This window comes from Aethalodelphis obliquidens, unplaced genomic scaffold, assembly GCF_003676395.1.
Source record: "Aethalodelphis obliquidens isolate GAN/ISIS:26980383/991018 unplaced genomic scaffold, ASM367639v1 scaffold23, whole genome shotgun sequence".
Taxonomy (NCBI): domain Eukaryota; kingdom Metazoa; phylum Chordata; class Mammalia; order Artiodactyla; family Delphinidae; genus Aethalodelphis; species Aethalodelphis obliquidens.
In genome coordinates this window covers 8,143,265-8,164,301 of record NW_020837967.1, presented here as the reverse complement: position 1 = coordinate 8,164,301, position 21,037 = coordinate 8,143,265, and the positions used below count along the sequence as shown (strand labels likewise).

Genomic DNA, 21,037 nt, shown 5'->3' with positions numbered 1-21,037 from the left:
AGCCCACATGCCGCGAAGCGGCTGGGCCCGTGAGCCATGGCCACTGAGCCTGCGCGTCTGGAGCCTGTGTTCCGCAATGGGAGAGGCCACAACAGTGAGAGGCCCGCGTACCGCAAAAAAAAAAAAAAAAATTAAAAATGTTTTCAAAAATTTTCCTCACTTCTAATCTGAAATGCAAATTGAAACAAAATGTTACTTTCTGCCCATCAGATTTTATACAAATTAAAAAGATTTTTATTTATATTCAGTGCTGCAAAGGATATGGAGGAAAGGACACTCATATTCATTCGTGGGTGTATAAATTCTTGACAACATCCTTTTGGAGGACAGTTTCTTAGTGTTAAACAGTTCAAGTCTCACAGTGTCACTTTTAGGAATGTAGTTTGTGTGTGATGAAAGATAACAGGTACAAGATTTTTAACTGCAGCATTATTTTTAGCAATAAAAACTAGGAAACAGCTAATGCCCATAGTAGGGAAGAAGATGAGTAAATTGCCATACCCTGATACATGGGAAAACTGTAAACAGCCATTAAACTGAATGCACTGCCTCATCTGTTCTGGAAAATGTCCATGATAAATTGTTAAGGGAAAGAAGACAATTGCAAAAGTTATGTACTATTTTTATAGAAAGAGCATGTTTTAATACATAGAAGTATAGTCATGGAATTGTTCAATTGGTTACTTCTGGAACACTTCAGCACACTTGTAATTAAAGTAATTAAAACGGATTGAATCTATAAGTCAACTTTACTTTTTCTTGGTAATTTTAAACTGTAAAAACATAAACAAAGAACTGTGTTAAAAAAATGAGATAATAACTAGGATGTACGGGAATAGTGTCAGAGTTTTGATTCTTACGCATTTTCCTTATAAAAATTTAAAATGAGAAGTAAATATGATACTGTTTGATTCAGTTTTCATACAGTCTCGGGGTTTTAAAACTTTAAAATCAAGGACACGACGTCTACAGTCCACTTCTGAAAGATTAGCAGAAACACAACATACAGCACCATCATTTGTGAAGGTAATTAGACCTTTTATGCTGTTGTTTGAAAAAGCAGTAATTTTCAAGTTATTAAAAAGAACGTTCAATATCTGATTTCTATTGCTGACTAATAGATTTTCTTCCATCTTTCCACTTAGAATAAAGGATTAATATCCTGTGTAATCAATATAGCTAGAACTCTCCTGGGTGCCAAGCTTATCTTTCCATTAGCCTGTTAGACATCTTCCTCTGTTTTTTTTTTTTCCCTGTCAATCTACACCTGCTTATGTATTCTTGGATAAGTAGCATCCACCCAAGCTAGAAACCTGCTGGACAGCTATGATCTGTCCATCTTCTCTCACCTCCCACATCCATTAATCACTAAAATCCTGTTGATTCAGCCTCTTAAGTATTTATTTCTTAAATCTGTCTTCATCCCCAGTTCCACTGCATAGATAGACCATAGTTATTTCTTGCCTAGATTCCTCTCATAAACACTCATTTAGTCTCCTTGCCTTTAGTTTTGCTACCTTTAGCCCAGCCTCCAGACTGCCATCCACCAGACTGTCTGAAATGTATCAGTGTAATGGTTGTATTCCTCTGCTTTATTGTCAGACTTCTGCTGTGTATACATACGGCATTTCATCATTTGGCATTCTGCCTACCATTTTTGTGTTCTTATCTTTCAGTGTGCCCCCTCCTCTCCTCCTACCCTCCTCCTCTCCTGGTTTTTTAAAGTCCTGTCAAACAAGATTGTTTATAGCTCTTGAGCACTAAAGGCTGCTGTTTCATGGCTCTGTCAAATTATTCATGCTCTGTGCTGCTGTGGTTCAGCTGTGCCATTCTCTGTAAGGCCTTTACTGACTTCTTAGGTAGCAGTTGTTTTACCACCATACCTAGTACCTCTAACATAGTATCAAAATGACTTCAAAAACTTAGTTGTTTGTGTATCTCTGCCCAATAGACTGAAAACGTTCAGATGATCGGTTATTTATCTTTACATCTTCAGAACTTATACAGGACCAAGTATATGCAAGGTGCTCAGTAAACATTTAATAAATGAATGAGGTTTTTCCTCCAGCAGAAATAAAGGAATGTGACCTATTCTAAGCCGTTAGAACCCTAAGTCAACATGTGACCTGTTAAATGTTTTCAGTGTAGTTAGTGGTCTTATGTAGAGAGTTTCTCTATATTAATTGATGCAAGTATAGGGTCCAGTGTTAGTTTCCTAGCCATTGATTATTTATTGTTGAGTCTTAATTCTTCACATTGACAATAAAAATTTTTAATTCTAGAATTTTAATGAATTTTTTTGTGAGTGGTTGTTATATTTTGGGGGAGTATTATCCGTATAATCAGCTGATACTGATGTATTGTTTGCGTATTTAGGGGTTTCTTTTGCGGGACAGAGGATCAGACATTGAGAGTTTGGACAAACTCATGAAAACTAAAAACATACCTGAAGCTCACCAAGATGCATTTAAAACTGGTTTTGCAGAGGGTTTTCTGAAAGCTCAAGCACTGACACAAAAAACCAATGGTGAGTTGATTTGACAGCATCCATATTTAGGGAAGAATATCTGAAAGAAAGTTATAGTCCTGCCTTTAAGTGATTATAATAACTTTTCTAACAATTTCCCAACATTTTATTGGTTATATTTCGTTATATTTGTATCTTAAGCTGTGGTGTAGAAGTGGGAATATCTGCTGGCACTTTTCACTTTCTGAAGTGAGAAGCCAAAGTCAGCGATAGAAGCATGAGTGGCTTCATAAAGTTTTTGGTAACAGGTGCTGAAAGGCAATCATGGAGATTATGCAAAACATGCCAGGCTCCAATATTGCATGTGGTGAAATGTGATTACCGTCAGTAACCTAATATTTGCATTTCATTGATATGTCATTTCTCATTGATATAATTTGATTTAAGGCTTTTTCTTTTTTCTCCAGATTCTCTAAGAAGAACTCGCCTGATTGTCTTTATTCTGCTGGTAGTTGGCATTTATGGACTCTTAAAAAACCCATTTTTATCTGGTAGAGGCTCTTTATATTTATCTGACTTTTTTTTTGTCTTTTATATACTCATTTCTTTTTCATAGTTGGTCTAGCTAAGGCTTAGAGATAAGAAAACATTAATGTTTATAGTTCCAGGGTCTAGGTCTTTCATTCCTAAGTCAAGACTTCTCAGATTGGGTCACTTTAAGATTGTTTTTTGCATTGAAATTAAAGTTCCAAGGATTATGTTAGAGTGGAAATGTTAGATCTACTTCTGGTAGTGGTTAGTTCCCCAGATTTTTAGAAAATGATACCTATCCAATAATAAAATTTTAAAAACATGTAGAATTTTATAATAGCAATACAAAGTGTAATAGTCATCTGTTTCAAAGACAGTAATAAATTGAATTTTGTAAAAATTAACTTATATGGAAAATTACTTTAAATAGAGTCCCAGATTTTCTCAGTTTGCAAGTCTAAAATGAAGTAATAATGTCAGGTTTAAGCGGTTCCAATTGCTTTTTCAACTATCATTCAGTTTTTACCCCGTGTTTTCTCCTTTCTTTATGATGGATTACCTTGAGAGAAAAAAACTGATTTACAATTAAGAACATTGATTGACCTGTATAAGGAATCATTCCCAGAACTTGCATGTAGCCCCAGTTATTTTAAAATTTGTTAGTGACATCAAACCTGAAATGAGGTTTTAACATCTAGGAATAGCCTTTTTATATCTAGATCTGCCTTCTCTTGTCTCCTTTTTTTCAAAAAAAAAACCAATACAGGGATGATAGGTGATATCAGCAGGGTGGTGGAGGGGTGGGATGAGCTCTGATGATTATTCCTTTGTGTTTCTTAATTATGTACAATGGAGTTTGAGAACCATTGGTTTAAATTTTTATTATTCGATATAAGAAGAGGAAAATTCTTAGTTTTAATTGGAAAGGCAAAGGTGTCATTTTATTATGAATCATTTATTCCTTGAATACCATCTCAAAATCCAGAAGACCTAATATCTACGCCTCACACTGATTAAATATATGTGAACTTAGATATTTAATTTTTCTGGGCTTTCTTGCATCTGAAAAATAAGGTAGTTAGAATTTTATGAATCTATCAAATATGTAAACATTTGTTTATGTCCCTTTAGTCCGCTTCCGGACAACAACAGGGCTTGATTCTGCCGTAGATCCTGTGCAGATGAAAAATGTTACCTTTGAACATGTTAAAGGAGTAAGTTAAAAAGTTTACCTTGATCTCCTCAAACATTATCTTAATTGTATTTTATTATTCTAAAGGTTGAAATAATAGAAAATATATATTATTGGTCTCTGCCCCATGTTCCTGGCACAGACGTCCTAAAACCCTTGTCATTTCCAAAGTGCTAAGAGCACCAGGAGCATCTTTTGTTTTACTGTTTGGTCTTTGACCCCGGTTCCTGACACAGGGCTTCTGAGTCCCTTAGAATTTCCTGGGTGATAGCAGTGTCCTTTGTTCTTTTTTTTTTTCCGCCTTGGCCACACTGCACGCAGCTTGCCGGATCTTATTTTCCCAACCAGGGATTGAACCCGGGCCCACGGCAGTGAAAACTTGGAGTCCTAACCACTGGACCACCAGGGAATTCCTGCAGTGTCTTTTGTTCAAATGAGGTGGCTCTGGGTGGGTGCCTGGATGGGGGCCAGTCACCAGAAGGACCCAGCCATGATTAGGGTCTTAGAACTTTCACCTCCACTCTGTTCTCCAGAGAGGGGAGAGGGCCTGGAAAGGGAGTTAATAATTGATCATGTCTATGTGAGGAAACTCCCATAAAAATCCCAACAGATCTGGGTTCAGGGAGCTTTCAGTTGGTGAACACATGGAGGTGTGAGGACAGTAGCGTTTTCAGAGAGGACGTGGAGGGGCCTGTGCCTCTTCCTATGTCCCTTGCCCTACCTGTCTCTTCCTTCTGGCTGTTCTGAGTTATATCCTTTCATAATAAACCAGTAGTCTAGCACCTAAACTGGTTTCCTGAGTTCTCTGAGCTGCTCTAGCAAATTAATCAAACACAAGGAGGGGTTGTGGGAACCTCCAATTTATAGCCAATTGGTAGAAGCACAGAGACAACCTAGATTTGGGATTGGCATCTGAGGGCGGTGTGTGTGGTGCTAAGTGTTGTGGGACTTTGGCCCAAAGATGTGTTTCACATTCACCCCTTCCCAGGTACTTTCTTTTTAACACTGCCCAATGTACTTGAGCTTTCTCACTGAGAGTTATTTAAAGTTGTGTAATGTGAGGTTGCAGGTTGGCTGCAAATATGTTATTACGGCAGTGTAATTTAAAATAAATAAATATGTGAAAGTACACATGCAGAGGCATTTTAAATTTACATTGGTAGCCAACATTTTTAAATTGAAGTTTCACCCACAAAAAGAGTTCTGTATTGTTTGTTCATTTGTTTTTTGAACACTGAAGCCTGGAGTGCTAGGCCTGTATTCTCTGGCAGAGCCATGTTGTGGTTGTCTTTAAAGGGACTGTTGCTTTCCAGTTCAGCACATTGCCACCACTATTGTTTTACATCTGGCCTTCTGCACTCATTGATTGATACCGTTTTGCCACTAGGAATTTGCATTTGTGACTTCTGGTTATATGCTGACTAGGAAAATGGCTCACCATTTCTGATAGGCATCTTAATCTTACATCAGAGTTTTAAAGTTGAACTCGTTTTCTGATTGCCATTTTTGTTGGCCAGATTGGGCTTTACTTTTGCTAGGGATCTCAATTCTGCAATATTTTATATTTTGGAGATTAAATCTCTTAAATTTTTTTTACCACAGCCATTTATAAAACAATATTAGTACACTATAGCTTAATTTTTGTCACTGTCCTTTGGCATTTGTCAGGAACTAAATCGTTTATAATCTAGTAGTAGTTCCTTGTAATGAAAGTGATCTCATAACTAATCACAAATTAATGTTATAACTTAAACACAGACTCCCTTATCATTAATATATAGTAAGTCCACATAATTTGCCATTGAAGCTTATAACCAGGTCCAAAACAGTTTTGGATTTGAAACTTACTAGGTGACTCTTTATATTAAATGCCACTGACACATTTAACGAGAATTTTGAATATAACAGTTCTTTTTAACCAAAGGAAGCAGTTAAAAAGGGTTTTTGTTGGGATATATAAGGAGACTTCATATAACTGGCATTGAGGGTCGGGAGAAAACTCTGAGTATTTCTAAAGGGGCCTTTTTGTATACTTTCACTGAAACAAAAAGCCAAGTTAATTTAATCTGCAGTTAAATTTATGATATTCAAAGAGGGTATCTTGGTAATATAATAATTACTTGGTAAATTGTATCACTTTAGGTGGAGGAAGCTAAACAAGAATTACAAGAAGTTGTTGAATTCTTGAAAAATCCACAAAAATTTACTGTTCTTGGAGGTAAACTTCCAAAAGGTAAGATATCTTCCCTTTCACATAACTTGACAAAATACTGTAATATGTCACTAATTTAACTTTTATCAAAGTTGATCAAAGTTTAATTCTTAATTGCTATTTTACAAATAAGTGCTCATTCTGAACATACTGTTCTGTAATCTTTTTTTTTGGTAATTTAAAATTTTGTTATAATTTCAAACTTTAAGTAAATTGCAACAATAAATAGTACAAAGAACTCCCTCCAGGGCTTCCCTGGTGGCGCAGTGGTTGAGTGTCCGCCTGCCGATGCAGGGGACATGGGTTCATGCCCCGGTCCGGGAGGATCCCACATGCCGCTCCGGCTGGGCCCGTGAGCCATGGCCGCTGAGCCTGCGTGTCTGGAGCCTGTGCTCCGCGGCAGGAGAGGCCGCGGCAGGAGAGGCCACGGCAATGAGAGGCCCGCATACCGCAAAAAAAAAAAAAAAAAAAAAAACTCCCTCCATACTTTTAACTCATGAGACTCAAAATTTTTTTAACATTTTGTTCTATTTGCTCATTCCTTTCTTTACATAACGTGTAATTTTTAAACCGTTTGCAAGTGAATTATAGATGTCATGCTCCTTTGCCCCTAAATACCTCATTGTGTATTTCCTAAGAATTACGGATATTCTCTTTACACCATTTCAGTACAGTTATTAAAATCAGGAAATTTAACATAGATCCAAAACTATTAATCTAATTCAAAGTCATATTCAAATTTCAGCATTTGTCCCAATATGTAAACAGTATTTAAATGATACAGGAGAATTAGTTAAGGAGCAGATCCTGAAGTGAATCATTAGTAGAGACAAATACGTTTTGGCTATGTTTCAAAATATTGGTCATTGATGTGCCTTCAACTGCAAAGCTATATAAATTAATAATTATTTGTTATAAGTTCATGCCAGGCTTTGTTTCTGATTTTTAATTTGAACCATTCTTGTTTATTTTTTCTTTTAGGAATTCTTTTAGTTGGACCGCCAGGGACAGGAAAGACACTTCTTGCCCGAGCTGTGGCTGGAGAAGCTGATGTTCCTTTTTATTATGCTTCTGGATCAGAATTTGATGAGATGTTTGTGGGTGTGGGAGCCAGCCGTATAAGAAATCTTTTTAGTAGGTTTTAACGTATCTTTCATACAGTACTAATTTCTCTTAACTTTAGAGGAAGAGGATTTCTTACCCTTTTTTTGCTACCTGTTTCTGATTGATATAGTTGGCTGAAATTGTAGGGTTCCGGTTTCGGATAACTTAGTGTGTGAGCTAAAATAGAACTGTACTTTTTTCCCCCAATTAGTCGGAAGAGCTAGTGGAAGTGCTCGATTGCTGGGTGAGGCTGGGGGCCTCACCAATTTATTGAAAAAGCTGTTACTTTTATTAGAAACAAAAAATGCTTCTCAAGATGTTGGCAACAAGTCATAGTATAGACATCTGTTTCAAACAGTGTACTTCTCCCTTCAATTATAAATTATATTCCAGTTGGAGGAGGAATACCTCCTTAGCTATGGGAAGTAGAAGTATTTGAGGGACTGTGTAAGCTGGTCTCCTTGTACACAAACCATGCATTTCCTCCCCAAAGTATCATATTCAGAAACCAAAGATCACAGATACATTTAGGGATCCCAGAGTAGTCACAGAGCCAAAATGACATATCACTTCTTGTTGATTACAAGGCAGAAGTTCCTGGACAATATTGTGACCAGTAACTGTTTTAATATCTGTAAGAGCTTTAGCCCAGGCTGAAGTGCTCACCAACCACAAAAAAGTGGCAACAAGAGTAACAACAAAGTCAACCATGGGAAGTTTTCGACTATCACGATACACGTTCGTGTAACCAACATAGAGCAGCGATGCAGTACAGGAAGACAAAGACTGCAAAAGTAACATAGAATTGTGCAGAAAAAGAGTAATCTCCAACAAGGACATGATTTTTCCAATCTACATCACACATATTTACACCTTGATGTGCCTGAAATGATGCTTCATTCAACCTGAATTGATAACCCAAAGTAGCTGTGATCGTTTTACTGTCAGAAACTTTAGGATGACAAGCCACTTGAATTTCTGTTTTGCCCTTAAAACCTCCACAGGTGGCAAAAGCAAAGATAGAAGCAATCCACTCGAGGACCTTGATGAAGCCGAGCAGCTTCTTGAGCGGGTTGAGGTTGAGCTGGAAGGAGGACATCCTCTGAGGGAAGGAGGGAAAGAGAGTCAGGACGGTGGGGCGGAGGAGGAGGGGGACCGAAGAGACAGAGCTGCCCGGCCGTGAGAAAGGGCAAGCGGGGCGGGCCTATCAATTCTTTAGTATGTATTTAAAAAGTATTTGCCTCAAATCTGATTGTATATGGTTTGTACAACTAGGAAGAATGAATACTCAATGGTATAATTTTTTTTTTCTTCTGAGGCTACTGTTCTTAAATCAGTTTAAGAAGGACCTCCTTTTATGTATTTTCTCCCTACTGAATGTCTTTTTTGGCTTTTTAACTGTCTTACAAGTTGTTAAATATTTATGCAATTTTATTTTAAAAGTGTTGATTTTATTAAACTTATTTGAATCTTTTCTGTCTTCTTAGGGGAAGCAAAAGCAAATGCCCCGTGTGTTATATTTATTGATGAATTAGATTCTGTTGGTGGGAAGCGAATTGAATCTCCAATGCATCCATATTCACGGCAGACCATAAATCAACTTCTTGCTGAAATGGATGGGTAATTGAATCTTCCTGTCTTTAGAATTTGGTGATATATTTGGTAGCATACCAGAGATAGGAACAATTTTGTTTATAGGCAACAGAGTAGTCCCTCGTGCAAGAAGTAAAGACAAGCTATTTTGACTATTGTATTGTTTTTACTAATGGGATCATTGATAATTGTTATATCAACTTTTCTTAAATTAAGAAATAGATTTTTCATTTACTGTAGCATGACAGGAAAGCAGTGATTCCAGCTGAAAGTAGTAGTCTCTTTGGAGATGTAAAGAGAGAATACCCTTATCCCTGCACTGTTTGTGACTAGCTTTGAGTGTTGCTGTAGATCAAAAAAATGTTTCTTAAAGTCATATAAGACATTCTGGAAGTCTAGGAGCAAATAATTTGAATTGGTAAAGTTGAAAATAATTTTTCGAAAATTAGTCAGGGACTCAAGCTTTTTGTGTCAGGTCATCTCTTCCTAACTAGAAAAATTATTATGAAGGTGTGTAACCACAGATGATTTGGTGATTTATTATTAACACTTTGATTGAAGTGCACTGGCATTTTAAAAAACAATTAGAGATGCCTTATCATTTGGGGCTTTAAAAAGATCAATCCCTTTTCTTTGCTGTCAGTAAGATTAATGATAAACAGTTTTGCATAGAACATTTCTACATGTGTGCTGTTTTAATTTTCAATGAAAAGGTCCTTTTTTTTTTTAACAGTTTTAAACCCAACGAAGGAGTTATCATCATAGGAGCCACGAACTTCCCAGAGGCATTAGATAAGTAAGTATTAAAATTTTTGTGATATATTCTAGAATAGTGATGAACTTTAAAAACATTGTGCTAAGTGAAGGAAACCCATCACAAAACATCACATATTATATGATTGCTTTTATATGAAATGTCTAGAATAAGCAGATCCATAGCAACAGAAAGTAATTTAGTGGTTGCCAGAGGTTAGGGAAAATGGGGAATAACTGCCAGTAGATTTGGGGTTTCTTTCAGCTGGAGGAGAGGGGGAGGGCGTAAAAATTCTCTAAAATTAGATTGTGGTGATGGTTGGGCAACTCTGAATATATTAAAACCACTGGGTTACACTACCAAACGTAAAATAGATAGCTAGTGGTCAGCAGCGGCACAGCACAGGGAGATCAGCTTGGTGCTTTGTGACCACCTAGAGGGGTGGGATAGGGAGGGTGGGAGGGAGGCGCAAGAGAGAGGGATAGGGGGATATATGTATAGCTGATTCAATTTGTTACACAGCAGAAACTAACACACCATTGTAAAGCAAATTTATACTCCAATAATGATGTTAGAAAGAAAACTACACTGGGTTTTCGACTTCAAATTCTATGATATGAAAATTGTATCTCAGTAAAGCTGCTAAAAGAGTCTTCTCACAACTTAAACATCACAAAGCTTTTGGGTGGGGGGTGGAGAGGATTTTTAGAATAAAATTTACTATAGTTTAAAATTTTTATTGGTTTTATTATATAGAAGTTATTCATACTTTCATTTGATCTAATAGTTCTTGCCTAAGACTCTAGTTTAACATTTTGTACTTAATAGCAGTAAGATGGATGTGTAGCGCTCATAATAGATTGCTGTAGCATTATTTGTTCCTTGACTGGCTGACTTGCATGTCTTTGTCTCTGACGGGTTGTATGCTATCTAGATGCACACATTTATCTATATGAACCTTTGTTCTGCCTTCCGGTTATTGAAACTGTTATTTGAGCCACGTTTTATAAGGAACTAATCTGAATATTTATGTTCAAAATAAATATTCGTTGCCATTGTCTTTCCATCTTCTCTTTAGGATGTCAGTCCTGTTTAACTTGACCTTCAGCACAGTCAGCTTATTAATTTATATTTTCTTTTTGTATTCTCCCTTTAGCGCCTTAATACGTCCTGGTCGTTTTGACATGCAGGTTACAGTTCCCAGGCCAGATGTAAAAGGTCGAACAGAAATCTTGAAGTGGTATCTCAATAAAATAAAGTTTGATCAGTGTAAGTCTTAATTCGATGATACAGACATTATCTCCATAAAATGGTAATATATCAATCCACCCTGTTTGTGGTCCTTACTCAGGATGTCTTAAAAGACAAATCCCTTTAAATGTCTATTTTTCTCTCCTCTTGTTTGTCCATAAAGTCCATTTCTCAATTAATGTGTATCCAGAGATTCTGTCATTTTGAATCCCGATTCTAAACAAAGTTTTCTTTGAGTACTTAGATAATACTTGATGAATCTATGTATAAATGTTTCTTTAGATGAATGTAAAATATAAAATAATATAAAAAGCACCTGTATATTATGAGCATAGTACCTTATGATATAGTCACTTCGGGGCCAAAAGAGGGGAAGCAAACTATAAAACAAAACACATGGAAATATTATAGAACCACCTGAGTAATAAAAGCAGCTATTAAAGCTGCAGTATTTTCAAAGATATCTGAATCAATTCATAAAACCAAATATGTTTCCGATAATAAGGGGGGCTATTATGTCCAAAGTTATTCCAAGATGAAATTCTGAAAACAAAACGTTGTCTATGAATGTGCTTTTTCAGTTTGTGGTTAGGCCATAATTAAAGGTTTGTAAGTCGTTATCTGGCAACTCTACCTTTCTTTGTTTATCACAAAGTTATTTAAATGTAAGAACTTTCGTCATTTGTCCCAATGACAATTTTAATGGTGTGTTTAATAGCAGTTTTGGCTTTTTCCCCTTAGAATTTAGTGAAGTAAGCTTTTGTAAAATTACAGTTCATGATGGCTATCTTCTTTCTTTTGCAATGTGAGTTCTTTATGAAGAGCTTTTTATTAGCTCTTCTGAAATTTTAATATTGTGTCCTGTCTGCATATAGCTGTTGATCCAGAAATCATAGCTCGAGGTACTGTTGGCTTTTCTGGAGCAGAGTTGGAGAATCTTGTGAACCAAGCTGCTTTAAAGGCAGCTGTTGATGGAAAAGAAATGGTTACGATGAAGGAACTAGAGTTTTCCAAAGATAAAATCCTAATGGGTAAGTTTTCTTTTTTTCTTCTTTTTTTTTCCCTATCTTATACTGTTCATTATGTTAGAGGAAAAATTCTTTTTTTTTAAATTGCCACTTGGTAATTTTTGGTTTGGTGGTACTTCACTCTTTATTTATTTATTTATTTATTTATTGGCTGCATTGGGTCTTTGTTGCTGCGCGCGGGCTTTCTCTAGTTGCGGCGAGCGGGGGCTACTCTTCATTGCGGTGCACAGGCTTCTCATTGCGGTGGCTTCTCTTCTTGTGGAACATGGGCTCTAGGAGTGTGGGCTTCAGTAGTTGTGGCTCACGGGCTCTAGAACTCAGGCTCAGTAGCTGTGGCACATGGGCTTAGTTGCTCCGCGGCATGTGGAGTCTTCCTGGACCAGAGCACGAACCCATGTCCCCTGCATTGGCAGGTGGATTCTTAACCACTGTGCCACCAGGGAAGTCCGAGAAAAAAACTCTTAATTTTGAGAGAAAGTTTATAAAAAATAAAGGTATAGAAACATGCAAATACATACTCTAACAGAGCAACACAGTTTGGCCTCTTACAGAACAAATATATTATAACTTATATTACACTCTTTGCGGGGCATGAGTGCCCATGTCCGATATTGCTGATAAAAGAATAGTTAATTTTACTGTTTTTCAGTATTTAATTTTTATTTTAAATCTTGAATTGCCTTCAAAACAGGTTAGTTATGATATTCCTGTTAAATTAGAAGTTTATTTTCTAGAAATAGAATTAAGCTTTTCCTTTTGATATAAGGATTAAGATGATAGTTTTTACAGTTTGGTTTTCATGTGTTCTACATGTGTTGTAGAGTGGAGTCAACTCATTTTTTAAACTTTCACACTTTCACACTTTTAAAATATTTATTAATGACATTAAATCATATTACTCTAAGAATGACTTTGAGGCAAAGGAGCTTCATTCATTTAAATATACCTTCCTAATGGAGTATTTTACTTAAGTAAATTTTTATTCTTAGGGCCTGAGCGTAGAAGTGTGGAAATTGATAACAAAAACAAAACGATCACAGCGTATCATGAATCTGGTCATGCTATTATTGCATACTACACTAAAGATGCTATGCCTATCAACAAAGCTACAATCATGCCACGAGGGCCAACACTTGGACATGTGAGTATCTTTAGTTTTTCTTTTCTTTCAGATAGTGCTCCCCAGGAGCTTATATAGGAAATTGCTGATGAAAACATTTCAAAAGAAAATTCAGCTACTTCCTAGGTGTGTTGATACTTTCTTCTTTAACTTCTTCAACTGTCTTGAAATCAGACATACTTGTGAAATTTATCTGCTAATAAAGGATATCCTTAATATTTCAGATAATATATTTACATTATGAAATGTAATTCAGGAATGACAGCAAAATATAATTCTTAAATATGTAGTTGTTCTTTTCCCCTCAAAAGAAATTATGTATCATAGTGACTGGTTCAATAGTTTTTCTAAGTTTTTTCTCATTGAGTAGAAGTTTCATTTTCATATCTAATTATAGACTTTTTATTTATTTATTTAATTTTATTTTTGGCTGCGATGGGTCTTCTTTGCTGCATGCAGGCTTTCTCTCGTTGAAGCGAGAGGGGGCTGCTCTTCATTGCAGTGCGTGGGCTTCTCATTGCAGTGGCTTCTCTTGTTGCAGAGCACAGGCTCTAGGCGCGCGGGCTTCAGTAGTTGTGGTACATGGGCTCAGTGATTGTGGCTTGCAGGCTCTAGAGCGCGGGCCCAGTAGTTGTGGCGCACAGGCTGAGTTGCTCTGCGGCATGTGGGATCTTCCCAGACCCGGGCTCGAACCATGTCCCCTGCATTGGCAGGCAAATTCTTAACCACTGCACCACCAGGGACGTCCCTATAGACGTTTTAAACATTTTTGTGCAACGAGGGACAAACAGTTGTATTGCATCATCAACTACTTATTATTTATAAACTGCACTTTTGCTTTCCTCATTTTGTACATAGCTGGTTTGGTCATCAATCACCATGACCATCTCTATTAAATGCCGCTGAGCTTTCAGCATCATGGTATTAAGTAAGGTCATGGGAGACAAATGATAATTCAGGTTAATTAATGTAAGTGTTTCAAAACTGTGTCTGAATTTTTTCTTTGTTTTTCAATTGTCTAGGTGTCCCTGTTGCCTGAGAATGATCGATGGAACGAAACTAGAGCTCAGCTTCTTGCTCAGATGGATGTCAGTATGGGAGGAAGAGTGGCAGAGGAACTTATATTTGGAGCTGATCATATTACAACAGGTTGGCTGTAAAGAATAGCTTTGGTTCAAATTGTGTTTGTTGGTTTAAAGATTTTTTTTTAACTTGAGTATTATGTATATTTTAAAATTTTAGGTGCTTCCAGTGATTTTGATAATGCAACCAAAATAGCAAAGCAGATGGTCACCAAATTTGGAATGAGTGAAAAGGTAATGGCTAATTTTAATCCTTCCTCATGTATCAAATGTTGATGTGCCAAGTGTCTCTTTGTGAGATAGGGCTCTCATTATAAGTTGATAGATTTTCCCCTATCTCATTCCAGATGGATTTAACAAAGCTTACTCTAAACTAAATGTCATTTTCTGAGAAATGTAACATACTCTTTCCATTCTAGCTGCTCAAACAATAAGAGTTACTACTTCATGAATTAACCAAATGATAATATAAATTCTTTAGCTTTTTTTATTCATATGACATCGAAGACCTACTTGTTGAGCTTGCTTACTTTGCCCTTTCCACATACTTCACGTTCCTACATTATCACTGTGGCTCCATAAAGCAATTCCAGTACTCTGTGAAGTGTGGATTTCTGGACAGAATAGCTGCTAAGGTTTTCTAAGATGGTACTCAGAACAATACTTAGGATTTAACATTTTCTCTCTTGCTCACACTTTTTAGTATTATACTTGCAGAAGAATAATGAAGTTTTTTTGCCCTCAAGGGCATTTTTATATTGTATTTTTTCCTTGCCCCCATGATATTTATTTTCTTATGTATAGGATAGTACTTCCTCTGTTACATACATTAGTGTTGGAGGTTTTTCTGTTGGATTTCTTTCTTTTCATTGATTTTAGCTTGGAGTTATGACCTACAGTGATACAGGGAAACTGAGTCCAGAAACTCAATCTGCTATTGAACAGGAAATCAGAATCCTTCTGAGGGTAATGATCTTTTTTTTTTTTAATGTTTATTTATCTATTTAGTCAAAATGTGCCTAAATATTTGGGTGCTTGCAAAAAACCTAAAGTTCCTCTGTTTTATAAAGTTAATAGGTGCACCGTTGCTGCTGTGATTAAATATGTCATAGACTGGAACCCCTGATCATAGACTGGATCTTTATTTTATTCTGGCCATAGGTTAAGAACTAAATATATATATATATATATATATATATATATATATATATATATATACACACTATATATATATTTATACACACATATGTATATGTATATATGTATGTATGTATGTATATATATATTTTTTTAATAAATTTATTTATTTTATTTTTGGCTGCGTTGGGTCTTTGTTGCTGCACTTGGGCTTTCTCTAGTTGCAGCGAGCAGGGGCTGCTCTTCATTGCGGTGGCTTCTCTTGTTGCTGAGCACAGGCTCTAGGGCGCGGGCTTCAGTGGCTGTGGTGCGGGGCTTCAATGGTTGTGGCGCGTGGGCTTAGTTGCTCCGTGGCATGTGGGACCTTCCTGGACCAGGGATTGAACCCACGTCCCCTGCATTGGCTGGCGGATTCTTAACCACTGTGCCACTAGGGAAGCCCAGAACAATTTACATTGTGATTTAAATATTCAGTTCTACTTTAGCTGATATATTTCTAATATTTTATGTATTTTCTTTAATTTGATTATTTTACTTGGACATGGTTATGTTCAAAATGTCTAGTAATTGTATTGTGCTTATATGACCTGTGTTTCTTGGTGTTGGTAAATTCATTTTTACATTTTCCACCCAATTTTATAAGGACAAAAATATAATTCACTAGTAAAATATTGGCATAAACATTGTACAGGCAAATATGACACTGCCAAAAATGAACTGTTATTACTGCCATTATTCATAAGCTGATAAACTTAATTCAGACTCACCTTTGGAAAGAGAGTTGAAGGATTTAAGTCAAGGTGGGTTGCAAAAAAAAAAAAAAATGTATGGAAGTCAGGGATCACCTTTAATGATACTGTATTACAATATTGAGAGGTAAGTGTTTTACCAAGTAAAAGAATGGAAATTATATCTTTTCTGGCCATTCTAGATTGAGTAAATTGGTGAAATCTCAAGAGGCAAAAGGAGCAAACTCCCTTTCCTTTTAGCACGTATTTTGAAAAGAGAAATAGATATCTGTGTTCACAGACCTTATTTAGAAAGCAGATGAGTACAATGTATACTTTTATTTCTTAAGTAGCTTTTTGTTTAAGTAGTCCTCAGTTATCTCTATGATAGATTTTGAGGTTAAAAATATAACATTTGAAAGTATGAAAGAGTTATCTTTAGGGAACCAAGCTTTTAAATGCTTTTATCTTTCATAAATAGAAGTCAATAGATTTTATAGTTTTTTAGGGTACATAAAGGCTTTTTATCTCATTTAGGGTTTTTGCTTCTCCTAAGGTTTCTGCCTCTTACATATCTGCTTTGTATTTCAGGATTCGTATGAGCGAGCAAAACATATCTTGAAGACTCATGCAAAAGAGCACAAGAATCTAGCAGAAGCTTTATTGACCTATGAGACTTTGGATGCCAAAGAGATTCAGATTGTTCTTGAGGGGAAGAAATTGGATGTGAGATGATAGCTCTTGATGCATTGTTGGTTTTATTGCAAGACCATAAGTAGCACTGCAGTAGTCGTATTTTGCAACACTTTTCTCCCATTCTTGGTATCACTCAAGGGTGTGAAACACTTTGTCAGTCTTTTGTCACATTTATCTAATTTTGATTATTCTCATGATGGACACCTACTGCAAATAGCAATTTATTAAAGAAAATAAAGAACTATCAGGATTGAAAACAGCTTGTTTGAGAAATGTCAATCAGTTATTAAGTTGAAAATAAGTAATGATTTTATGGTTGGTTACAGTGCTAGATGTGAATAGAAATTGTGCCTTTAGCTTTTGGGAAGTATTTTTACTTAGGAAAATAAAATTCTTGAAGGATTGTCTTTATTTCTAGATAGTACCACTTATCTTTGATAAAGAAATGATGCTATTTGGCTATTGGTAAATCATATTTCTACATACATCAGTGGAAACTTCATTAAGATGCACTTAATTATGATCTACATTGACCATATATAAAGTGTTTTTTTAAAAATCTAAGAGTAGAGAAATGTGAACCTACAGATACAATTGGAATTTAAATGATTATTATAAGCTTTTTAAAATGCAGCTTGCATTTTCATGGTCTTTTTTTTTTTTAACATTACTCTCACTCTGAAAATGAAGTTTATTTCAGAGCAGCAGTATTTTGTTAAATAAACAAGTAACACACCTCAAATTATGAATAACTATGTAATTATGCTTTGCATTAAAACCAAAATAAAACCAAAAACCCAGTCCCGTTCAGAGTGAACTTTTGAATTACGCTGTGTTAGAAATGGAAAGTTGTGTTTATTTTTCAGTCAGATTTTGTGAATATGAATGTGTTACAGAATTTACAGATGACTTTATTTAACTCAGTAGAAAAATTATTTTAGAGCACATTGTATTGGTTTTACAACCATATTATATTCTTGAAGTGATTTTATTAAAATTACTTACAGTTTTCTAGTAACTTTTAAGCTGTATATGGTCTTCGTTGAGGTTGGTAGAGGGAGCTTGCTACATGATATTCTTGCCCTTTTATTTGGGTAATTTAAAATTTTGATGTACTTTCAAACTTAGAGAAACATTACCAGAATAATACAAGGAATTCCCATATACCCTTGATTCAGATATACCAGTTATTTTCATTTGCCCATTCTTTATTGCCCCTGCTTCCTTTCTCCCTTTCTCCTCTCTTCCCTCCCTCCCTCCTTCCCTCCGCTTCTCTCTGTGTTTATATATATATGAGTATACATGTCTTTGCGTGGACACACGTTTTCATTTGTCTTGGTAGACTTCTAGAAATTGCTGTGTGATGTGGCGAGTTTCTGTTTAACTTTTTAAGAACCTGATGAACTGTTTTGAAAGTAACTATATAATTTTATGTTCCAACTACCAGTGTATGAAGGTTCCCGTTTCTCCATATGTTGTACAGTGTTTCTTATAGTCTTGTCTTTTTGACAGAGCCAATCTAGTGGGTATGAAGTAGAATCTCATTGTGGATTTAATTTACATTTCCCTAGGACTAGTGATTTTGAACATCCTCTGCTAGGCTTTTGGTCATTTGTATATCGTCTTTGGAGAAATGTCTGTTGAAATCCTCCCTTCCCTCTTTGGGTTGTTGTCTTCTGTGTTGTAAGAGATCATATATTCTAAAGACAAGTCCTTGATCATATGGATCTTGTTTTTTTTTTAATCCAGTCTGAAACTCTCTGTTGTTTGAGTAGGATGTTTAGTTCATTCATATTTAATATTTATGTAGTTTATGTATTTATGTAGTTGCTTTTGCATCTGCCATTTGCATTTGTTTTCTGTTTTTCTCATATCTAAAGAGACCCCTGTGTTCCTCTTCTTTTTTTTTGGCTGCACAGCATGGCTTGTGGGATCTTAGTTCCCCAACAGGAATTGAACCCGGGCCCTTGGCAGTGAGAGAACGGAGTCCTAACCACTGGACTAACAGGAAATTCCCTGTTCCTCCTATTGTGAGTTATGTCTTAGCAGTTGCTCTAGGGATGACAGTATGCATTTATCACTCTTAATCACAGGCTCCTTCAAAATAATACAAGTTTAATTCTGTCAAAATGTAGTAAATTTGTTCCAGTATATCTCCTTTTCTTTCCTTTGTGCTATTGTTGTCATGTTACATCTGTACGTGTTACAACAACTTAATACAATGATTAACTACTGGTTTATATAATCTTAAATCCTCTGTCTTTATCTGGGGATGTCTTTATTTTGCCTTTGTTTTTTAAGAATATTTTTGCTGGATATAGAATACATGATTAACAGTTTATTCTCTTCTTTTTTTTTCGCGGTACATGGGCCTCTCACTGTTGTGGCCTCTCCTGTTGCGGAGCACAGGCTCCGGACGCGCAGGCTCAGTAGCCATGGCTCACAGGCCTAGCCACTCCGCAGCATGTGGGATCTTCCCGGACCGGGGCACGAACCTGTGTCCCCTGCATCGGCAGGCAGACTCTCAACCACTGCACCACCAGGGAAGTCCAACAGTTTATTCTTTAATCACTTTGAATGTGTCGTCCCACAGCCTCTGACTTCCATTATTTTTGGTGAAAAGACAGCTGTTAATGGTAATTTTGGTCTCCTTTTCCGATAGGTTGTTTTTCACTTGCTGCTTTCAAGAATTTTTTCTTAGCCTTGTCTTTTAACAGTTTGACTATGATGTTTATAAATGTGGACATCCTTGAGTTTTTCCTACTTGGGATTCGTTGAACTTCTTGGATCTGTAGATTAATGTTTTTCATCAGATTTGAGACGTTTTTGGCAATTATTTCTTCAAATATATTTATTTGCCCTTTCTCTCTTCTTCTGGGATTCTCCTTTCACATATGTTGATCTGGTTTCTGAGGCTTTGTTCATTTTTTTCATTGCTTTTCTCCCTCTCCTCTTCAGATTGAATACTTTCTGTTGATTCAGCTTCAAGTTCACTGATTCTTTCTTCTTCTTTCAACTGAATTTTTCATTTCATATATTATATTCTTCAGCTCCAAGTTTCTATCTGGTTCTTTCATATACCTTGTATCTCTTTACTGAGATTCTTCATACATTGCATCATTTTCATCATAGCTCTCATTAATTTTTTAAACATGAATTCCATTAGTTCTTTGAACATGTTCATAATAGCTGCTTTTAAGTCTTTGCTCATTCTAACATCTGGAGATACTCAGTTCCTATTGAATGCTTTTCTTCCTCAGTAAGGGTACACTTTCTTCTTTCTTTGCTTTGTAATCTTGTTGAATTTCAGATAATGTAGCAATTACTAATTCTGAATTTTTCCCCAGAGGGTTGTTCTTGTTTTATTTAGTAACTTGCCACCAGTAAATTTGTGAAATCTGTCTCCACAGCAGTGTGCAGTCACCAATGTCTCTACTCATTTTTTAAAATAATAAATCTTGCTTCCTAAGCATTGCTGCTGGATTGCATAGCTTAGGTTATAGCCAAAGATTGGACAGAGGTTGTGTTCAAACCCCATCAGTCAGGCCTCCACTCTGCCAGTGGATCTGTGTGGGCTGGCAAGTACATTCAGTGTTCAGGTCATTTTCAAGTCTGTTCTGGTCTGTGCTTTCTGTTGGGCTTTTTTGCTTCTCCCTTGTGCATATGTGCAGGCTTTGGCAACCATGGGTATGTGGGTGGCCTGAACCAGCTTCAGTTTCCGCTTTGCATGCCTGTACATCTGGAGTATATAGAGTGCTTATCAAACCCAGATGGCTGTCTTACCTCCTAGAACTTCCGGTGAAATCCCTAGCTACTCTGTTGTTTGCCCCAAACAGGACTACAACCTCACTGAGCCTTGTTTGCTTACCACTGAGCTCCCAGGTTAACTTACAATGCATCATATCAAATGAGTCCCCTCTGGCAGTGACAACAAGCCTTGTTCCCTGGGTCTGCTGTTGCCCTGGTTGAACTACTGCACCCGTAGACCTGGCCCAGGATGTGGCAGCACAGTAATCCCACAGGCTCACAGGTTATTTCCCTAACTGGGTTTCATGAATAAGCACTTCTTAGTGTGTTGCAGATCTTCAGTTAATTTCCAGAGTGCTGAAATGGCTGTTTTATTAAACAGTTTATCCAAATTT

General features: G+C 36.3%; 1 protein-coding gene and 1 pseudogene across 1 annotated transcript in view; one reads left to right on the top strand and one right to left on the bottom strand.

Moving 5' to 3' along the window:
- YME1L1 (YME1 like 1 ATPase) overlaps nucleotides 1-17,695 on the top strand; it is a 31,439-nt gene extending 13,744 nt beyond the window's left edge. The window contains exons 5-19 of the mRNA XM_027121664.1: nucleotides 917-1,026; nucleotides 2,377-2,527; nucleotides 2,935-3,018; nucleotides 4,130-4,212; nucleotides 6,333-6,423; nucleotides 7,384-7,536; nucleotides 8,994-9,126; nucleotides 9,833-9,895; nucleotides 11,010-11,122; nucleotides 11,980-12,135; nucleotides 13,122-13,273; nucleotides 14,275-14,401; nucleotides 14,495-14,568; nucleotides 15,214-15,300; nucleotides 16,791-17,695. Coding sequence (XP_026977465.1) covers nucleotides 917-1,026; nucleotides 2,377-2,527; nucleotides 2,935-3,018; nucleotides 4,130-4,212; nucleotides 6,333-6,423; nucleotides 7,384-7,536; nucleotides 8,994-9,126; nucleotides 9,833-9,895; nucleotides 11,010-11,122; nucleotides 11,980-12,135; nucleotides 13,122-13,273; nucleotides 14,275-14,401; nucleotides 14,495-14,568; nucleotides 15,214-15,300; nucleotides 16,791-16,934 — 1,721 coding nt within the window. The 3' untranslated portion in view covers nucleotides 16,935-17,695. The remainder of the gene's footprint in view (nucleotides 1-916; nucleotides 1,027-2,376; nucleotides 2,528-2,934; nucleotides 3,019-4,129; nucleotides 4,213-6,332; nucleotides 6,424-7,383; nucleotides 7,537-8,993; nucleotides 9,127-9,832; nucleotides 9,896-11,009; nucleotides 11,123-11,979; nucleotides 12,136-13,121; nucleotides 13,274-14,274; nucleotides 14,402-14,494; nucleotides 14,569-15,213; nucleotides 15,301-16,790) is intronic.
- Nucleotides 7,548-8,947, bottom strand: LOC113628290 (synaptophysin-like protein 1 pseudogene; annotated as a pseudogene).
- Nucleotides 17,696-21,037: the final 3,342 nt, after the last annotated feature.